The sequence below is a fragment of the Oculina patagonica genome, chromosome 3, assembly GCF_052425735.1.
Source record: "Oculina patagonica isolate OP01 chromosome 3, crgOcupat, whole genome shotgun sequence".
Lineage (NCBI taxonomy): Eukaryota > Metazoa > Cnidaria > Anthozoa > Scleractinia > Oculinidae > Oculina > Oculina patagonica.
The window spans coordinates 22,802,141-22,819,296 of NC_135760.1; the positions used below are offsets into that span (position 1 = coordinate 22,802,141).

Sequence of the window (17,156 nt, forward strand, 5' to 3'; positions counted from 1 at the left end):
GTTTGACCGCTTACTGGAAGCTGACTGTTCTGAAAAACAATGTGATGCAACGATAATGATTTAATTTTTAATAGCAGCAAGTTTCACAAGGAATTACAGAGGATGGTGAAACTAATTGCAGATGAAAATTCAATGGCAGAAAAAAAAAATAACTTCATACCAGATGAACAAAAGATTACTAACATGTAGGTAATACCAGTTTATAAACCCTTCTAAGCCCAAACACTCAAATTCTCCCTACCTGGTTTATACATTTTGGTATAGAAAATTTTGGGAGAATGTGTTTATTTATCAAACTAGTTCGTTTAATGATCAGTAACCTGCGATCAGGCTTTCATTTTTTCGCAGCGAAGGGAAGTTCATTTTTCCGTTGACTACACCTCCGCGAGAAAAATAACGCCTGATCGCAGGTAAAATGATCAGTTGCTCTATTCAATATCTTGACTTGTATCAATATTTTATGAAAAATCAGAATTTGATTGCTTCTGGGTTAAAAGAGGTAATACATTATGACAAGAGACAACATATTCTAACAACTCACTTGGATAATAAACTACCTTTAATTTATCTTTTCTTGCCTATTTAGTGTAAATACAGCTAAAACTACCGGTACTTCATTTTCTACTTTAAACCTACCAAAAAGAAGTGATTATTGAAGTCACAGGTTTGTTTCTCCAGTTCAATAATTATAGCATCTATCAGAAACTGGAGTGAAATTTTGAATTAAATAATCCTTTATTAACGCTAACATTAATTAAATTTCTAAAACCTTTTTAATACTGTTTCTACTAAAGCCTTTCAGTAATATGGAAGGTTATATTAAAATTAACATGGTAAAAACATGGCTTAACATTGTGGAAACCAATACCAATTTTGGAAAGTTCTCAAAAGAGTTTTTAATTCTTACAATAAAACTACTGCAATGACCCCCAACATAACTTTCATTTGCATGGCAGTGTAAGTAATATTGTTGGCTCCCAACCAAAATAGGTATTGGTATTTGTTTCCACGTCACCTAAAACAGAAATATTCATAAATTTATGACAGTTGCTATCAACTTGCTACATGATACGGCCATAACTATACTTAAAATCTTTAGGGTTCGTGTGATGTATTAAATTAAGTATATACATTTTTTCTGGTTTTAGCCAACTAGTAACAGAACAGTTTTGTTTCCTTGTACAATTCCATTTCCCAAAGCAATAGGTTCATGTGAGAGGTGAGCAAATAATATGTTACCAGGCATAACCCTGAAATCAGAACAAAGTTTTCTTACACCACCAAAGTATACCTGCAACCTAACTGACAGAAAAGCTGGTAGTAAGCCTGTTGTCTCTTAAGACACTGTCGCCTGTATAGAGTGTTTTTCGATTGAGGATTGTAAATTTAAAACTAAAGTAATCACTACATCCAATCACAAGGGACACAAACAATCCAGTGAACCAATAAAAACTCAAAGCAATTACCTGGTACATTTTGAGTGCGTAGGGGCGGGAAAACGTATGTGAACGAGTCACGATTGGTTTTGGTTTTACTTCTGATTGGTTGAGAAAGTGGCAAGAGTTTTTTAAACCATTCACTAACCATAGTATTTCAAATCAAAGCAACTGTGAATTACTTTCAACACTCAAGTGAAAATCGCTCTATAAACTGATGAGTAGGGATTAAATTTTGACCAACTTGGAAGGAATGTTAAATGTTAATGCAATGATTAAATGTATAACTGTGCTGTTCCATACGAAAACCTATAAGGTCAAATCCCTTTAGTACCAAAATTTGCATCAGAGAAAAAAATCCAGATGTATTTATCTAAAAACAAAGTGCTAAAACAGTTTTCTGCTTAGATGCTCAATTCTAATTGATTTCTGTTTAGCAACAGAACTCAAATTTTGCAACCTGCCTCAATGTTCTGAAATATTAAAAATCAGTGGCGTCCTAGTGTTTTACAGTTCTTCAATGCATAATGTGACATTATAACTAGATTCATTTAATTAAGACCAGTTTGTATGAAACAAAATCACCTTCAATGTACTGAGGGGCATGGGGGTGGGGGAGACACTTACCAAGGATATAATGTGATGCCAGGTCAGTTTAACAAGAGAAATGATGTGTAACAAGTCTCTGGTAAAAAATCTCTCGCTTGATAATGTTAGGGATCATGCTAAAATAATATTGGTTTATTTTCTTGATGTCACAGGGAAAAGTTGGATGAACTGTTGACATGATCAGACAATCAAGATTTCATTTAATTTGAGCTTCTAATCTTCCCTTCAAACCAGTTTAAAGGGAGTTACTTAGACAAAACCTTGTCACCCATGTCAACATATTTTGACAACAAATCCTTCTTGCTTTTAAGATAATACACTGTACCTCATAACTATTATGACCACAAGGTCTATTGGCAGTGTAAAAATGATTATATGCTATACAATATTTCCTAAAGCTCCACCCTTTTACATCCTTGTATCTTCATCAGAGTTGTCATTTCCCTGGGTTTTGCTCTTTTTGGTTGGAGGTTCTGGATCTGCATCTTGGAGAACAGCCAGGTTCTTTTGTAGTTCTTCCTCCTCTTTTGTAAACTGATCAAGACTGTTTTCCAGAGCCTGGACGGCTTGGTTCTTGTGCCACATTTCTTTCTGTAACACTTGAAGCTCTCTTTCCAATTTTTCCATTTCCTCTCTTTTCTTCGCTATCACCACTGCAAGTTCCCCTGTCTTCGACCTGTGTTTGAGGATGTCTTCCTCGACTTCATGCCTCCCTTTCACAGCCAATTCCAACCTCTCAGTGTAGTCTTCTCTCAGGGCCTCGATGATCTTGCGTTTGGTGTTAGGTCTCAACGTGGCATGTCCAGGGTTTGCCACCACGGGTGTAAGCACAGAATCGAGAAGGTCACTTGGGTTGGATCCCGGTGTTGGTGGAACTACAGCTGCACCTCTCTGTATGGGTGTGGCTGCTAAGGGGGTGGAGCTTGACTCTAATCCTACAGTTTTCACGGAAGCTGTGGTAGACGGAGTTGGTGATACTTGTGTCATACTGACATCTGAAGATGGCTTAGGTGACTCTGGGTTTGAAGGACGTGCAACTGTATAAAATAAATGTGCAACAAATTTTAAGCCCCTTACATTGTTTTAACAAAGGGTGGGGTACCTAGCAGAGCTACCTAAGCCCCTCCCCTAAGAACAAAACATTCCCTGGTCTATTCAATTGTTTTCATGACAAATTATGTGTTTCTTTCTTTGACAAGTCTTCCTGTCCAAATACTGGCAGGCAAACACAGATTTACAAGAAACCCATGATTGAATGGGAGACGCAGTGGCCTAATGGTTAGCGTGCCGGACTCCAGATCAAGCGGTCCGGGTTCGAACCCTGGCCAAGGTCACTGTGTTGTGTTCTTGGGCAAGACACTTTACTCTCATAGTGCCTCTCCCCACCCAGGTGTGTAAATGGGTACCAGCAAAATAATGCTGGGTGAGGTAACCCTTCGATGGACTAGCATCCCATTCAGGGGGGAGTAAAAAATATCGCTAGTCACTTAATAGTGAATAGTGATCTTTTTTCCTTTTTTCCCATGCTACAGAAACTGGGATAAGCTCTGGTAGTATGGGCTGCATGGCTGGAGGCTCCCATGATTAAATCAGAATATCACATGCATGCCACAATGAGCTGTGAATAAGTCATATCTCAGACATCTGTGTTGGTTGCATGAAAATTTTCCCAAGACTTTCACTAAATGCAAGGAAATGCATTAATTGCAAAAGAATCTTGATTTCTCAAACCCTCTGTTTCTTAAAACTGTCTTTCTCAAACCAATTTTCCTTTCCCTTGGATGTACTTCTCTGTAATTTTATCCCCGATTTCAACTTTTTGCAAAGTTTAAAAAATTCTCCAGAGCAGTTTCAGATAAAATTTAAGGTTGCTCTGAAACTGCTCTGGTGATTTTTTTAACTTTGCAAAAAGTTGTATCTTAACATGCTAATAACAAAATATGGCAACAACCGGACTCATTTTTGAGTTGTATAAGCACTTAAAGCTAATGTAAGCTAGGGGTGTTTTTAACAGGTTATACCGTTGCTATGGTTACCAGTGGCATCAAGAAAATAATCAAAATTTGCTTATCAATGATTGGGCATTTGTTTGATACCATTTTTGTTGTGGTAATTACACTTATAAATGTTTGTAGCACTGACCCATCAACCTATAAGAGCTGGAAAGTGCAGTGAGCCTCCTTAAGGCCCAATTTTAAGGTTCTTGTCAAGTAAGAAAACTTGTGGTGGAACAATTCACTTATGGGGATATGGGCAAAAAGAATGGGGCTAAGGGGACAGTGGGGAGAGAAGATCCCCTTAAGCTTGCTTTGCTCATCCAACCACCCCCACCCACAAAAACAAACAAACAAAAATGTTCAAAATATTACCTGATTGCTTGTCAGATGGTTTAGACAACTCCATGGGGGAGGATACAGCTTGACTTTGGTTGACACCACTTGTTGTAGATGCACTCTGATCTTTAAAAACAGACATCAAACAGGCAGCTGGCCAACATGATTGAGGAACACACTGCTTTACACAGTTGATAAAAGCCACATGGGGAAATCGGTTGATAACTGAAGTTATGGCGACATTGGCTATGTGGTGCTCCTTGCACAAAATCTGCAGAAATGTTTCTCCATCATTATTCTTCACTAACAATACGGGTTTTACAAGGTTGATGTCCACTTTACGACTCTTTGTCGCGACTTCCTGGAGCCTTTTGAGAATATGCCCTAAGCAGTGTATGTAGAACTCTGCTCGATTCCGATGCTGCTCAGTGGAGTGATTGAGTTTGCAAACCTGAGAAGCATCATTGGATTCTCCTCTTTTGGAACTGCTTGACTCACATTCCTGAGTTGAATCAGGAACTGCTGATGCGACGACATCTGGAGAGCTTGTGACTGGAGCTGGCCGCTCAATCATTCTTTTAGCGGCAACATGTAATGGTGTGTCTCCATTTTGATCCTGCTGCGACAGGAGCTCCATCATATCTGTTTCATTGGAAAATGACAGAAACACTTTGGCAAACAGTTTCTCGAAATTTCTGTTAAGGGCAAACGACTTGTATAGCTTCAAACCAGTGTTGTAGCCATGGCGTAATGTTGAATGTAAGGGAAACTCGCCTGTTCTTTGTGAACGTGGATTTCGCTCAAAACCAAGATGCACCAACATTTCTATGGTTGTATACTTGAAGAAAATTCCCGCCAGATGAATCAAAGGGTATTGTAAAATACCCAAATCATCAGAAATGTCAAGATATTTCACAAAACCACTATCAAAGTTCTTCTTGAGGCATTTAAGGAAGTTGGCTTTGGAGGTTTCTAGAAGCGTCGTAAAACTGTTCACTGGACCTCGAGAAATAAGTCTATTTGAGGTGCTCAAAAGTGTTAGGATAAGAGGGTTGTGGTCGATGCTGCAGTCTTTATCACAAAATGGTGTGTGCTGAAATTCTGAAAAATAGAAAAAGATATTTGTAACAATTTTTTCAAGAACATTTTTTTTTTACCAGACCCTTGTTGAAAACTCTAAAATTTGATAATTAGCTCCCCTCTTGCAAAAATACAGTCAACTCTCTCTTAACGGACACCTCTGTAAGACGGACACCTCTGTAAAACAGACACCTGGTGTTGGTCCCATCCCTGCCGTTTTTCAGTCATTTTTCTGTAACTTAACTCCCTATAAGACAGACACTTCTCTAAGATGGACAGATGGAGCCGGTTCGACGGTGTCTGTCTTAGAGAGAGCTGACTGTACCTCTCCCCCTGCCCTGCTGCCCTAAAAACCTTGAACTTAACAAACCTGTAGGTAAGTCTACACTTAGACATTGGCACTTATGGACAAAAATCAACAACAAAGCAACAACCATTCACAAATACTACAAGGATTTGTTGGACTTCATCATCAGTATGGACCTTTTTGGCTAGAATCTCAGACATTTAATTACAAATCGCTGCTGGCGAGGCCTAGCATCCCTTGGTACAAGTGCTGTAAATTGCAAATTACGGAAAATTGTGTCTTTTGGGATTTTTATGCCTCAGTGGTGCATATGGTTCATTCAGACTTCAGACATTTTTTAAGGGCTACATGTATTCAAGGACAATTCAGCAATCTTCACAGATTACATGATTGTGTTTTCCTCCAGATCAAAGATATAAAATTTGTCTAACCAGGGGGACACAAATACAAATTACAGTCTCAAAGCCCCATTATAGAAAGAATTTCTTAGAATGCTAGACACCTTAACTTTTAAACACTTAAATCCAGTATTATCATTTAAATAAAACTTAAAAATAATAAAGAGGTCTTACCGATCCGGTAGTCTGTAGTGTATCTGCTAAGCGTTTTCAATGCCATTTCTTGAACTGACTCAGCTGATTTTCGTTTACTTTGCACTCCTTTTGACTTTGGCGACACCTGTCTTCCTGACTGATCAGCAGCAGCTCCAGTTTGACTCAGTGATGTCTGGCTGACAATGGGTGCCACTGTTGTTTGTCCTCCTTGCTGACTGACACTAGGTGTCCTCAACGTTTGTGCTCTTTGTTGTAGCAAGGCTGTGGTTTGAGTACCAGCAGCTGACAGCTGATTACTACTTGAAGCTGCATTCGTCACTGCCTGGGAACCTTGGCCAAGTGATGGTGGGTTTGATGGAGGGGTGTCACCAAGTTGAATGACACTGTTCTCAAGCAATTGCAGTGGTGAAGGGGTTTGAACTGGAGATGCGACAGCAGGGCCAGTATGAATGATGAAAGCATTTTGTCTCTGACTGTTGTTGGAAAACAAGCACTGCGCGTCATGCTCATCGTCAACTGGTTCCTGTTTGATGAAGACGATTGGAATGTGCTGTACAGGTTGTGCAGCAGCGCTTGTCTGTGGAGAAGGATTCCCTGCCGTTGCTTGTCCTATCACTTGAATGCTACGCACCTGGGCTTGGGGCCTTCTAGGTGGTGAACATGCTGGTGCCACTTGCACTTGTATAGGCTGGTCAGGAGCTGTCTGCGGCTGCGAGACTTCTGCACTACTATGGTCATCATTACCAGGGGGACTTTGTGAAGATGACACTGGTTCTTGAGCAGGACTTTCAGAGCTGTCACCTTCTGCAAAAGAGAAATAAGATTAAAACCCTACTTACACTGTAGTACAAAAAGCTAGGCAAAGATAAAATATTGGTTAGGGTGGTTGTCAATTTGCGGTAATTTGTGTCATTTGATCTATTTAAAATTGCCTTGTCTTCCCAATTGTTTGGTTTCAAGACCACGTCCATATGTTGTCCTCTGTTCTAAAAAATCAGCAAGGCAAGGGTGAACAGCGACACCTTACTATTTTGGCAGTGTGTGTAAACAATGTTAAGAATATTTATTTACTTATTTTTCTTCTTCATTTTCATCTTCACCTCCTCGAATAGCTAGGCTTATTGCAGGAAGTGAAAAAAAATTGTAAATAATATTATTGTATGAATAAAGTTTTGTTGTTTATTTGTTTGTTAAGATTAAAACCTTGATACCTTCACTTTCACTTTCAGAAAACTAAGCATTAGCTGCAGATGAATTCCAGGTGAAATATTAGACGAGAGGCTACTATCTTTTTGGAGCTTAGTGGCTTAATCTGAGTTCTGTAGCATGAAGCAGTTAGTTAATTGCCACTCATCTCTGGAGGGATGTTAGCCCACTGCAGCTAACCCCCCTGTGCTTTGTCACCATGTCTTAAGGTCATTCCGTCAAATCAAACTGTCAATAGATTTTGTTCAAACTTTACCTATACCGGTATTTGAGGAATTCTGTTTAACTAAAAACAGCACTACAAAGCAACTCTAAAACAAACTTGGACATTTCTTTCCATCAAAAGCAATGTTTTGCAGTTCAAAGTGATAGTTTTACCGCCCACCAACATTCTTACAATACATTGTAAATACATTTGTAAATGTTGTGAAGGCCGCAAACTTTGCCAGGGCAGCTAGTACCACTTCTCTCTTCAGCAAGAGACAAATACTGACAATCAGAAGACCCTATTTTCAATAACTGTAAAAGACTAGATTCCTTGTGGCGTCCAAATTTTAAATAAGTGCCGCTCTCAAATAGTTGCTGGCCTTGAATAAGTGCCGCACTTGAGTCGTGAAAAATTTAATAAGTGCTGTGGGGCTTTTTCGAGTAAATACGGTATTGGTTGTTGATCTTAAAAGAACCTAAATTTTCACATACTTATTTAGTAGCTCAGGTGCCTTGTATAATTTATACACCATAATTAGAAATATTTATATTATTTTCACGGTTCACTTCATGTTCAATGAGAGCAAAAACAAGCAGGAATAAAGTAAATAGAACAATAGATGTCAACTTTAAGGAACAATAAAATATATCTTTCATGATAAAGGCACACATTTTTAATCAACATTGATTCAACTTGTTCCTAGATTGCAGTGATCTCAAGCCCGAGTGACCACTACCATTATTAAGTTTTGGCTAAGTTCATTTTTCTATTGATTATTTATTTTTCTGCAATAGAAATTTGTTTATATCCATTACATAATCAATAGAAGGAAGGCAATTCCAAGAATCAGGTTAACAGAAGAAAGTGATAGGTTACCACACTCATTAAGGATAAAATTACAATTGATTTCTCTTGCAAGCTCAGCCATAAAGAAGATACTGCCTTTTCTGAATATGCATGCATGCTAATTATGCAAAGAAAATTATGCACAACCTAATACTAAGGAATTACTTGAATGTGATGCTGGTACCAAGTTTACTCCTAGGTGGAGAGCAACAATGCAGCAATTCTGGCCAGCACTAAACTTGTACTCCTTGATCATGCTGAAACTTGGACCCCTTCCCCTTCCCATGCAGAACAGATTAAAAACCATACCAAAATTCAAGTACAGTGGAAAACCGATATAGTGATATGCCAAAGGAGCAGTAAAAATTATATTGTTATATTGAGGAATCGTTATATATGGCCAAAAAACAACCGAAAATATTAAGCAATTATTGGATGAGGTTGAGCATGATATCGTGAATTATCAAAACCGAGGCCTGTGTTATCTGCCGAAGCCAAAGGCTGAGGCAGATAACACAGACATGAGGTTTTGATAATTCACGATATCATGCAAAAACCGAATTCAATAATTGTTTTATTATACGTTTTCAAACAATTTGCCATCACTTTTTCTAGCGCCGGCGTAAAAATTCTTCAGAACATTGGCCAAAGCGGTTTTATCTTGTGGCTCCTCCAGGTTCTTCTCCCTCAAATAATCATTTAGAATTTTTACACTTGTTTTTTGTTCTTTTGGTGTTTTTAGAATATTTATTCTCGATCAAAACTTTCAATTCCTTTTCGGAAACGGAGGTGAATCGCTCAGCCATATTTTCGAAAGTTTGACAGCACTACACGGATGAGGGGCTTGGAAACTAGGCGGACTTTGAACTCGACATGATAACCCAATATCTGCTGCAGATATTGGGTTATCATGTCAAGTTCACATGCTACTGTATATTGACTAAATGCTTTCGACCAATCACATGTTTCAAAGTAATTCTAATGTATAATAAATCGTTATATTGGGGTAAACCTACTGGTAAACAAGTACTTTTTACTGCATATAAAAGAAGGATAAAGAGAATAAGTTTGATAAAGAGGCTAAGAACACAGTATCATTTTTGCATATCATCGTACAAAGCTTTTTACAGAAAGGTTAGAGATCACTCAATAACTGTAATATTATTGCATTAAATTCAATATTTTTCAAATAAATCGTGACTGTGAACTGATAATATTGTTATATTGGGAGGATTTTACGTTCAGTCCACTAAATACTCATCGTTATATCGGGAATATTGTTATATCGAGAATGGTTATATGAGGGTTCCGTCCCATACATTTTACTGTAACTTTTGCTGGGACATAGAATATTCATCGTTGTATCAAGAATATCATTATATCGAGGTTCCATTGTACCTTGATATATGCAAACTAAAACTAATGTAGAAAGGGTTTGTTGACTGGCTGTGATCAACAAGAACATCACAAATTCCACAAGTAATTACCTTCACTTTGACAATCCTGTGTTGTTTGACTAACCAGGTTTCCTGATGCTACTGCCTTACCACTGCAAGGGCAGGATGATGGGCAGACGCTGCTAACCAGATCCTGTCTTTCGTCGTCAAAACAATACGGCAACATCTCCTTGGCATACATTTCAAGTATGTATGCCATGACTCTGTCTGGACCTTCTTGAAGAATGTCTGACATTGTTTTATCAGCAAGATTCCTGTCGTGTACCAGTTTGCAAATTTGCTTTTTACAGAGCTTATTGCTCAACTGGAGATCTGAAAGTTTGTGCAGGCAGACCTTTAATGCTTTAACGTAACAGTTCTTTTGCTTGACCAGAGCCGCCTTATCAGGTGGTGCATCGCCCGGTTTTGCCAATTTTGTTGTTATTTCATTGAAACATTGGGCCAAGATGTGCAACACCGTGTCTCCCTGCAGATCAGCCTTGAAAAGCATCTCTTGATCTTCGTTGGTGAGAAAGTTCAAAATAGCTCGGAAGTTGATATTCTTGCTATCTGCATGGGTGAGGGGAAAGTGCCGAACGACTAAATGAAGAGGAGTTTCTTTACTCTCTGTAAGGACATCAAGTTTAAACTTCAGTTCTCGCACAAGTTTTGTTGCAGCAAGAAGATTTCCACTCATGCACACCAAATGTAGCAATGGATGTCGCAGACTATCTTGAGGATCAGGAACGTTCATGTGCCGATCCCAGCCTGCTCTAAAACAGGTCTGAAGGCACAACTTGAATGTCAAGGGAATGTCAGACTTGTCAGCACGGAACATAACGGATGGGCTGAAAACGGCACTTGTCAATATGTGATGCTGAAGATCACAGTCAGGCTTACATAGAGGAGTGTGGGTGCCTAAAATGGCGCTGACTGCAGCCATGGTATCAAAGCAATCTGGAGAACACAAACCTGGAAAGTGCTTTGTGTGAATTGCACATCTCTCATTACGCTTTGCTGTGTCATGGTCTAGATCTGGTTCAGGATTGCACAGACTTGTGGCATTTGAAGCACTGTGATTGAGGAACTGCACCACATCCACCGTTCTTTCCTCTTGATTACCAGAGCTTGAAGCTCTAGGTTTCTTCTTACCTACAACAATCAAGAGAATACACAAGACATTAGCATAGCACGGCTGAATCTACTGCTGAAATACAGTAGAATCATGATTTTTTGAACCTGCAGGGGAAATGAAAATTGCTTTGAGAAGTTGAGAGGTTTGAGAACAGAAGCAAAATTACAGAAGTTCTATCCAAGGTCAACCTCTGAAACCAATTGTTCAAATGCTAGTCATCACTATGATTTAATGCGAGTGGAAACATGATTATTTTCATAGTTAGTTTTACGTCGCCACAGCTGTTTTCCTTTTACCACATGCAACACTGCGGACGCCATATTGGAAACCATCGCAGTGTTTATTCAAGGAGAATTGCATTTTGGGATACAAATCGTCAAATAGCGAGACAATACAGTCAAGTGGTTTTACACCAAGTACTAACCGTTAATCGCCGATTAACTAATCACGCCTCTAATCGGGCTTTGAACAACGTTCTCAATTCCACCGATTAACTAACCCGGTGTTAGGGATTTTAATCGACAATTAGGAGTTTTGAACAACCAGGCCCAGGTTAACAAAGACACCAAAAGGGCACACTAAAGTGTCCATATAATCCAGGTGTCTGCATTAAGATGACTAACAGAATAAACATCATGGACACATTTTTACACAAGACTAAAGCATTAAATTTCAAAATGACAGATCAATGTTGAATGTCTTAAATTAACTAGAGAAACCTTGTGCTCTTTCACCTAGTCAAATGCCACACACTAAAATTGATTTTCTTTTCATTTGTTTCAAACATGGTAACATCATAATTTATATGAAAACATGAATTTGATAAAATTTTCTTAACCTGTAGAAAGCTTTCATTTTCTGACAGGATACAATTAGCAGGTAGTAGTGACAGATGAGAATAAACAGTGTTAAGATAACCAGTGTCTATACAGTGAGATTTTCTTTGTGCATGTATGAGAGCTTGTAACTCAAGTGTCTGCTGTCTGTATTAGCCAGTTCTGTCCTGAGCAGGTTAATGTAAGAAAAATGGCATGAGATTTTTGTTGGGACAAATAAAACTGTTTGCAAAAACCCAGTGTCTGTATTAAGCAGGTGTCTGTTGAGTGGGGTTACACTGTACAATTTTTTAATAATTTTTTATTGATTATTAGAAAAAAAAAGATAGATACAGAAATAAAAAGAATTACATGTTTTGTGTTACATTGTACAGTACATGATTTGAAACCACAAGTATCACCCAGGGCTTAGTTGAAATAATAATGACGATGATGATAGAGCAGTTCTTAATTGAGTATATCAAACACGTTCAAAGTAATCAATTTGGCCAATCACAAAGGACACAGACAATCCAGTAACCAATCATAACGCAAAGCAAATGCACATATCGGGCTTGAAATGTAGGAAAGCGTGAGCAAGCAAGTTGCTATTGGCTTTTGTTTTACTTCTGATTGGTCAAGAGAGTGGCACAAGTTTTTTTAAACCAATTACTTAGCATAGTAAAGCAAAACCAAAGGAAAAGCTATATTTTCTGAAAAACACATACGGCAAATTATGGAGAGGGGGGACTTGTCGTAATAGTTGGAAGCCACTCTAAATGATTTTGACAGCCCCCCCCCCCCCCCCAAACCCCCATACTCTAATAAATGAACGTCACCTTAGACCCTATAGGAATTAGCTCTCCTCCAACTTTTCCATATTGACTTACTATTAAAAGCCTTCACAGAACAGTATACTTAGCCAATTGAATAAGGTTGCAAGTCAAATGCAGATCAAAATGTTAAATAAGAGTGGATTTCTGACAATATATCGGATTATCCCTCATCAGAATCAAAGTTGGTTCTTGCATAGGATTTCAATTTTACACCTGTACAAGTCCTCCCTCTGAATAATGGCTTCCCCCAGTTTGGGTGGCAAAAGGAACTTTCAAAATTTCGCTTGCAAAGTTTAGATTTAAGTTGGGTCAAATTTCATGGGTCTCAGAGAAATAACTGAAACCATCTTTGACACTCAATTTCTTTGCAAGATTAAAAAAGTCTCAGGCTTGCAGAAAAGATACCAGTCTTGCCATCTTGCAAAGTTTCAAATTTGCCATTACCCCCCTCCCCCCCCCCCCCACTTTATAATGTAGACGGAAGAGTCGTTGCTTACACTTAATAATTATTACACTATATTTTACAACATGGCTGACTGCTTGACTCTACATGCTTTCTGTCCTAACCGGTTTTGACTGGTTAATGCTAAGTTACATAAGCGTCACGACGTGTTCCACTACAATAAGCCCACCAAAGCTGTGGAGGGGTCAGGAGGGCCGGAGCCCAGGGGATAGGGGCATGAGCTGGAAGAAGAGAGGGCGGGGGACAGGAATCCCAAGGTGTTGGGAACCAGAAGAAATTGATATAATCACGCAAAATTTTGTTATATTTTGGAAAAAACCACTGTGAAAAGGGGTGGGAAGTGGGAGAAAAAGGTACAGGAAGCAGGAGAAAGAGGTACATGGCAGGAGGTTCTTCCCCCTTCATCCCCTGATATAGCTGGCATTGGTAATGTAAAGGGTATATAATCAATCCATTTTTACCTTCTTCCTCCATAAGCAACTCCTTTTCATGGCCAGGATAACATTCGTTCACGATGTCCATCACTGAGCGGTTTTTTCCATTCTTGAGTTTCATCAACTCAGAAGATCCCAGGGATTTCACTAGAAACTTGAGTGCTCGGTACCCATGTTTGGTTGCCTTAGCTAGAATGTGCAGTGAAGTGTCCCCATCACTGTTCTTAACACTCAGAGCTTGCACGATATCCTTTCTGCTTAATCTGGCGTCCTCTTCAGCAAGAAGAAGTTTCAAGATCACATCAAAACTCTTGGAGTAGAATGCCAAGGACTGATCTTCTACTTCAGAGTCGGCCTCCGCGGAATTGGCGAGGACAAGATGGTTGGCGAGAATATGAAAAGGTGTCTCTCTATTCAAGCCATCTTTTGCCCAGAAAAGACTCACTTCTTTCGCGATCAGCATCGAAACTACTTTCTCGAAATTAGCGACCTTCGCACTGATGCTCATGTTTTCTAGCCGCGTTGATTCTGACAGCAACGCTTTGTAAAGGTGGCGAGCAACTAAATGAAGTGCAGTTTCGTTTGATGAGGAAGATCTTTGAGCCGCATCGAATCCTTCATCGTTTAACAACCAATCGACCGCTTCGTACTTTCCAAACATGCTCGCCAAGTGAAGCAGGGGTAACTGAAATTGCTTGCTACTTTCTGGGACATTTTTGTTCTTCTTCCAGCCGGTGGAGAGGAGTTTATGGACCTGTTTTTTGAAGTCATCTTTGTTATTGCCACGCGTGACACGAGATGGGCTGAAGATCGTTGCATTCATCGATGAACTGAATCGTGGGGCCAGGGCTTGCAGTGAATTGATAACATAGTGGTGCCTGATTTCACAGTCTTTCGGGCACAACGGTGTGTGAAACATTGTGAGTTCAAAACCGAAGTAGTTTTGTAAATCGTTTCGATCTGCTCGTTCGTGTTTCTAATCCATCAGTCGCTTCTTCACCTCACGTCTTCAAGGCAACTGGAGCATTCAACGCGAATCGGAGAACTTTATGGCAGCACAGTTGAAAAATTAAAACCCACAGCTATCGACGAAGCGAAATACTTTCCAAATAAATTCAGAACGGATAATCGTTCTTTGCAGCTTTCTCAACGCGCCGCCATTCGAACGCCAATCTTCACCACCCGCGCGCAAGGAATTGCGGGATGGTTCGGTTTGGAAAGTGCCCGCGCGCGGGAAAACCATGTGCATAAACAATGATTTGATTTCTAATGATCGGATTTGACTTGCGGTCGAAAAATCCTTCTGTTTTACGACTTTGGTGAATAATTTGAAAGTATCAAGGAAATCGAAGATATAGAATGCATTTGTAAGCTGCATCGGCCCCCAATGCCTATATAAAATTCCCTTTACATGATCGACTCCGGTTCGACTGCAACACGTTGTGAAAGGTCACATCTACGGCTCGTATAGTCTGCTCCCCTCGTGGAAAAATCCATAAAATCAATGGAAAAATTTCAATTAAGCTTACCTTCCGTGGACGATTCTCCACACGCGGCCATAGCCAAACAAGCGTTAAAAATCTCTCCAACCGTCCAACCGAAAATTCCTTCCTCTTGAGACTCTCTTTAGTTAACCGACTTTCAGCAAGAAATCGTCTTTTTAGCGGACCGCAAAGCACGTCTCTATGGGGGGTCAAAACAATGCGTTATTTCCTATCTCTTGGGATTGGTCATACCACAAGTTACTTGTCATGATCATATCTATAACATACATTTGCCAGACTTCTACCGAAGAACCATTCTGGCCACCCTGGGTGTTCGGTATTTCTTCGTTGTTTATCTTTTGCGGCTTAATTCTGAACTGACGTTCTCTGCGTACAACGTAAAAAAAAAATCGTCTCATTTTCTACCTTGAACTTCTTGTGAAGAAAAGACCATTTAATTTTTGCAATAATTTTTTTTTACCAATACTACTTTCTGCAAGATTTTTTTTGCATCATCCATGTTTGTTGCTTGATTTGTTTCCCTTTCTTAGTTACTTCCCGGCGTATCCAATCGAACAAAATCGAACCAAAAATCAATCGAACCCAATCGAACACCAGTCGTTCGATTGGGTTCGGTAATCGAACAAAATCGAACATCTATTTTGCTGTGAGTTCGATTTTCGAACCAATCGAACACAATCGAACTCAATCCGATTTGATTTTGATCCGAATCCGTCTCTTTATAAGTAACGGACGGTGCACCGTAAAAATTTTCCGCAATATAAACAAGCAGGAGTTCGGTAATTGAACGTTCGACTGAGTATGATTGTCGACTGTTCGGTAATCGAACGTTCGATTTTGCTCGATTGTCGACTGTTTGGCAATCGAACTTTCGATTTTGTTCGATTGACCAAATTTTTATTGTGAGTTCGATTATGTTCGATTACCGAACCCAATCGAACGATTGGTGTTCGATTGGGTTCGATAACCGAACGTTCGATTGGATACGCCGGGTTACTTGTGCACGATTTTTTTTCTCCTACTTTTCTTGTGCAAGATTTTTTTCGTTATTGGGCAGCCCCCCTCCCTCCCCCTGCCTAAAAAAATGAAATGGTCCGTTCCTAATCACTGACCGCGAAGGAGACACGGGCTAGCGGACGAACCGTATTTCCTTGAATCACAACCAATTGCCCTCTTTGGTGAAAATATTTAAAATAATCGCCCCCTCTAATAATTGTCCCCTCCATCCCGACCTCCCTCTAATAATCAACCCCCACTCCTTGTACTTTCCCCTTCTTTAACCCCCCCACCCCCTTGTCAAGCTTAAAAAATGACTAAGTATTTTGACGCTGTTAGTCAAAGAAAATTCATTGAGAACGCGTAGAAAGTAGAAAGCCAGTGTTTAGAACACTTGTACGCTTGGTGGGATAACAAAACAAACTACTGAATGATACTGACTGCTACTTCCAGCGAGCGAGATGTGAAATAATCTCCCCCCGGTTAATTGCCTCCCTTTGAATAATAATTGTCCCATATTTTGTGCAAAAAATAAAATAATTGTCATGGCAATAATTCAAAGGAAGATGCTATATTAAAAGGGAAATATTTTGGGCGACATTAAGAATTCAGGACATTGGGGTAAAAACTGGTGATTTTGTAGATGCCCAAATTGTTTGATTGTTGTTTTTGTCATTTTTGGTGATAGGAGTGGGGGTTACGGGTTTGAAATTGTTAAGGGTTTCTGATTTGCCAATGGTGCCCAACAGTTTCCCTGGAAAAAGCAGCCTGTCAAAAGTCCATTTCATTTTAGTTTTGCTATGACCTAAATTTTAAGAAAAAAAGTGAAAATTGAGCAACACTACAATGTTGCTATGGCAATTAATTTTTTTTAAATTAAAGAAAAAATAATACACAAAATTGCTATTACAGTGTACTGGGTATTTACCCATACTTGGTTATGCTGTAAGCCAGTTA

General features: G+C 39.3%; 1 protein-coding gene across 3 annotated transcripts; it reads right to left on the reverse strand.

The window, feature by feature from the left end:
- Positions 1–537: 537 nt before the first annotated feature.
- Positions 538–15,334, reverse strand: LOC144647079 (uncharacterized). 3 transcript variants are annotated; one of them, XM_078506823.1, is made up of 5 exons: positions 15,228–15,334; positions 10,067–11,167; positions 6,338–7,123; positions 4,415–5,479; positions 538–3,082 (listed from the first exon to the last, which is right to left on the reverse strand). In XM_078506823.1, exons 1-5 carry the CDS (start codon positions 15,256–15,258, stop codon positions 2,454–2,456), a joined length of 3,612 nt encoding a protein of 1,203 aa, XP_078362949.1. In that variant the 5' UTR covers positions 15,259–15,334; the 3' UTR covers positions 538–2,453. The 3 variants fall into 3 exon arrangements, with proteins under 3 accessions (XP_078362949.1, XP_078362950.1, XP_078362948.1); XM_078506824.1 differs by lacking the exon at positions 15,228–15,334 and adding an exon at positions 13,726–14,871 and having other exon boundaries at positions 10,988–11,167; XM_078506822.1 differs by lacking the exon at positions 15,228–15,334 and adding an exon at positions 13,726–14,871.
- Between the last annotated feature and the right edge of the window lie 1,822 nt (positions 15,335–17,156).

Excerpts from the sequence above, each read along its gene's own strand:
- LOC144647079 (XM_078506822.1), bottom strand. The coding sequence starts at position 14,617 with ATGTTTCACACACCGTTGTGCCCGAAAGACTGTGAAATCAGGCACCAC. Across the intron at positions 7,124-10,066 it reads ACAGGATTGTCAAAGTGAAG|AAGGTGACAGCTCTGAAAGT; the intron begins GTAATTACTTGT and ends TCTCTTTTGCAG. Across the intron at positions 3,083-4,414 it reads ACCATCTGACAAGCAATCAG|TTGCACGTCCTTCAAACCCA; the intron begins GTAATATTTTGA and ends TATTTTATACAG.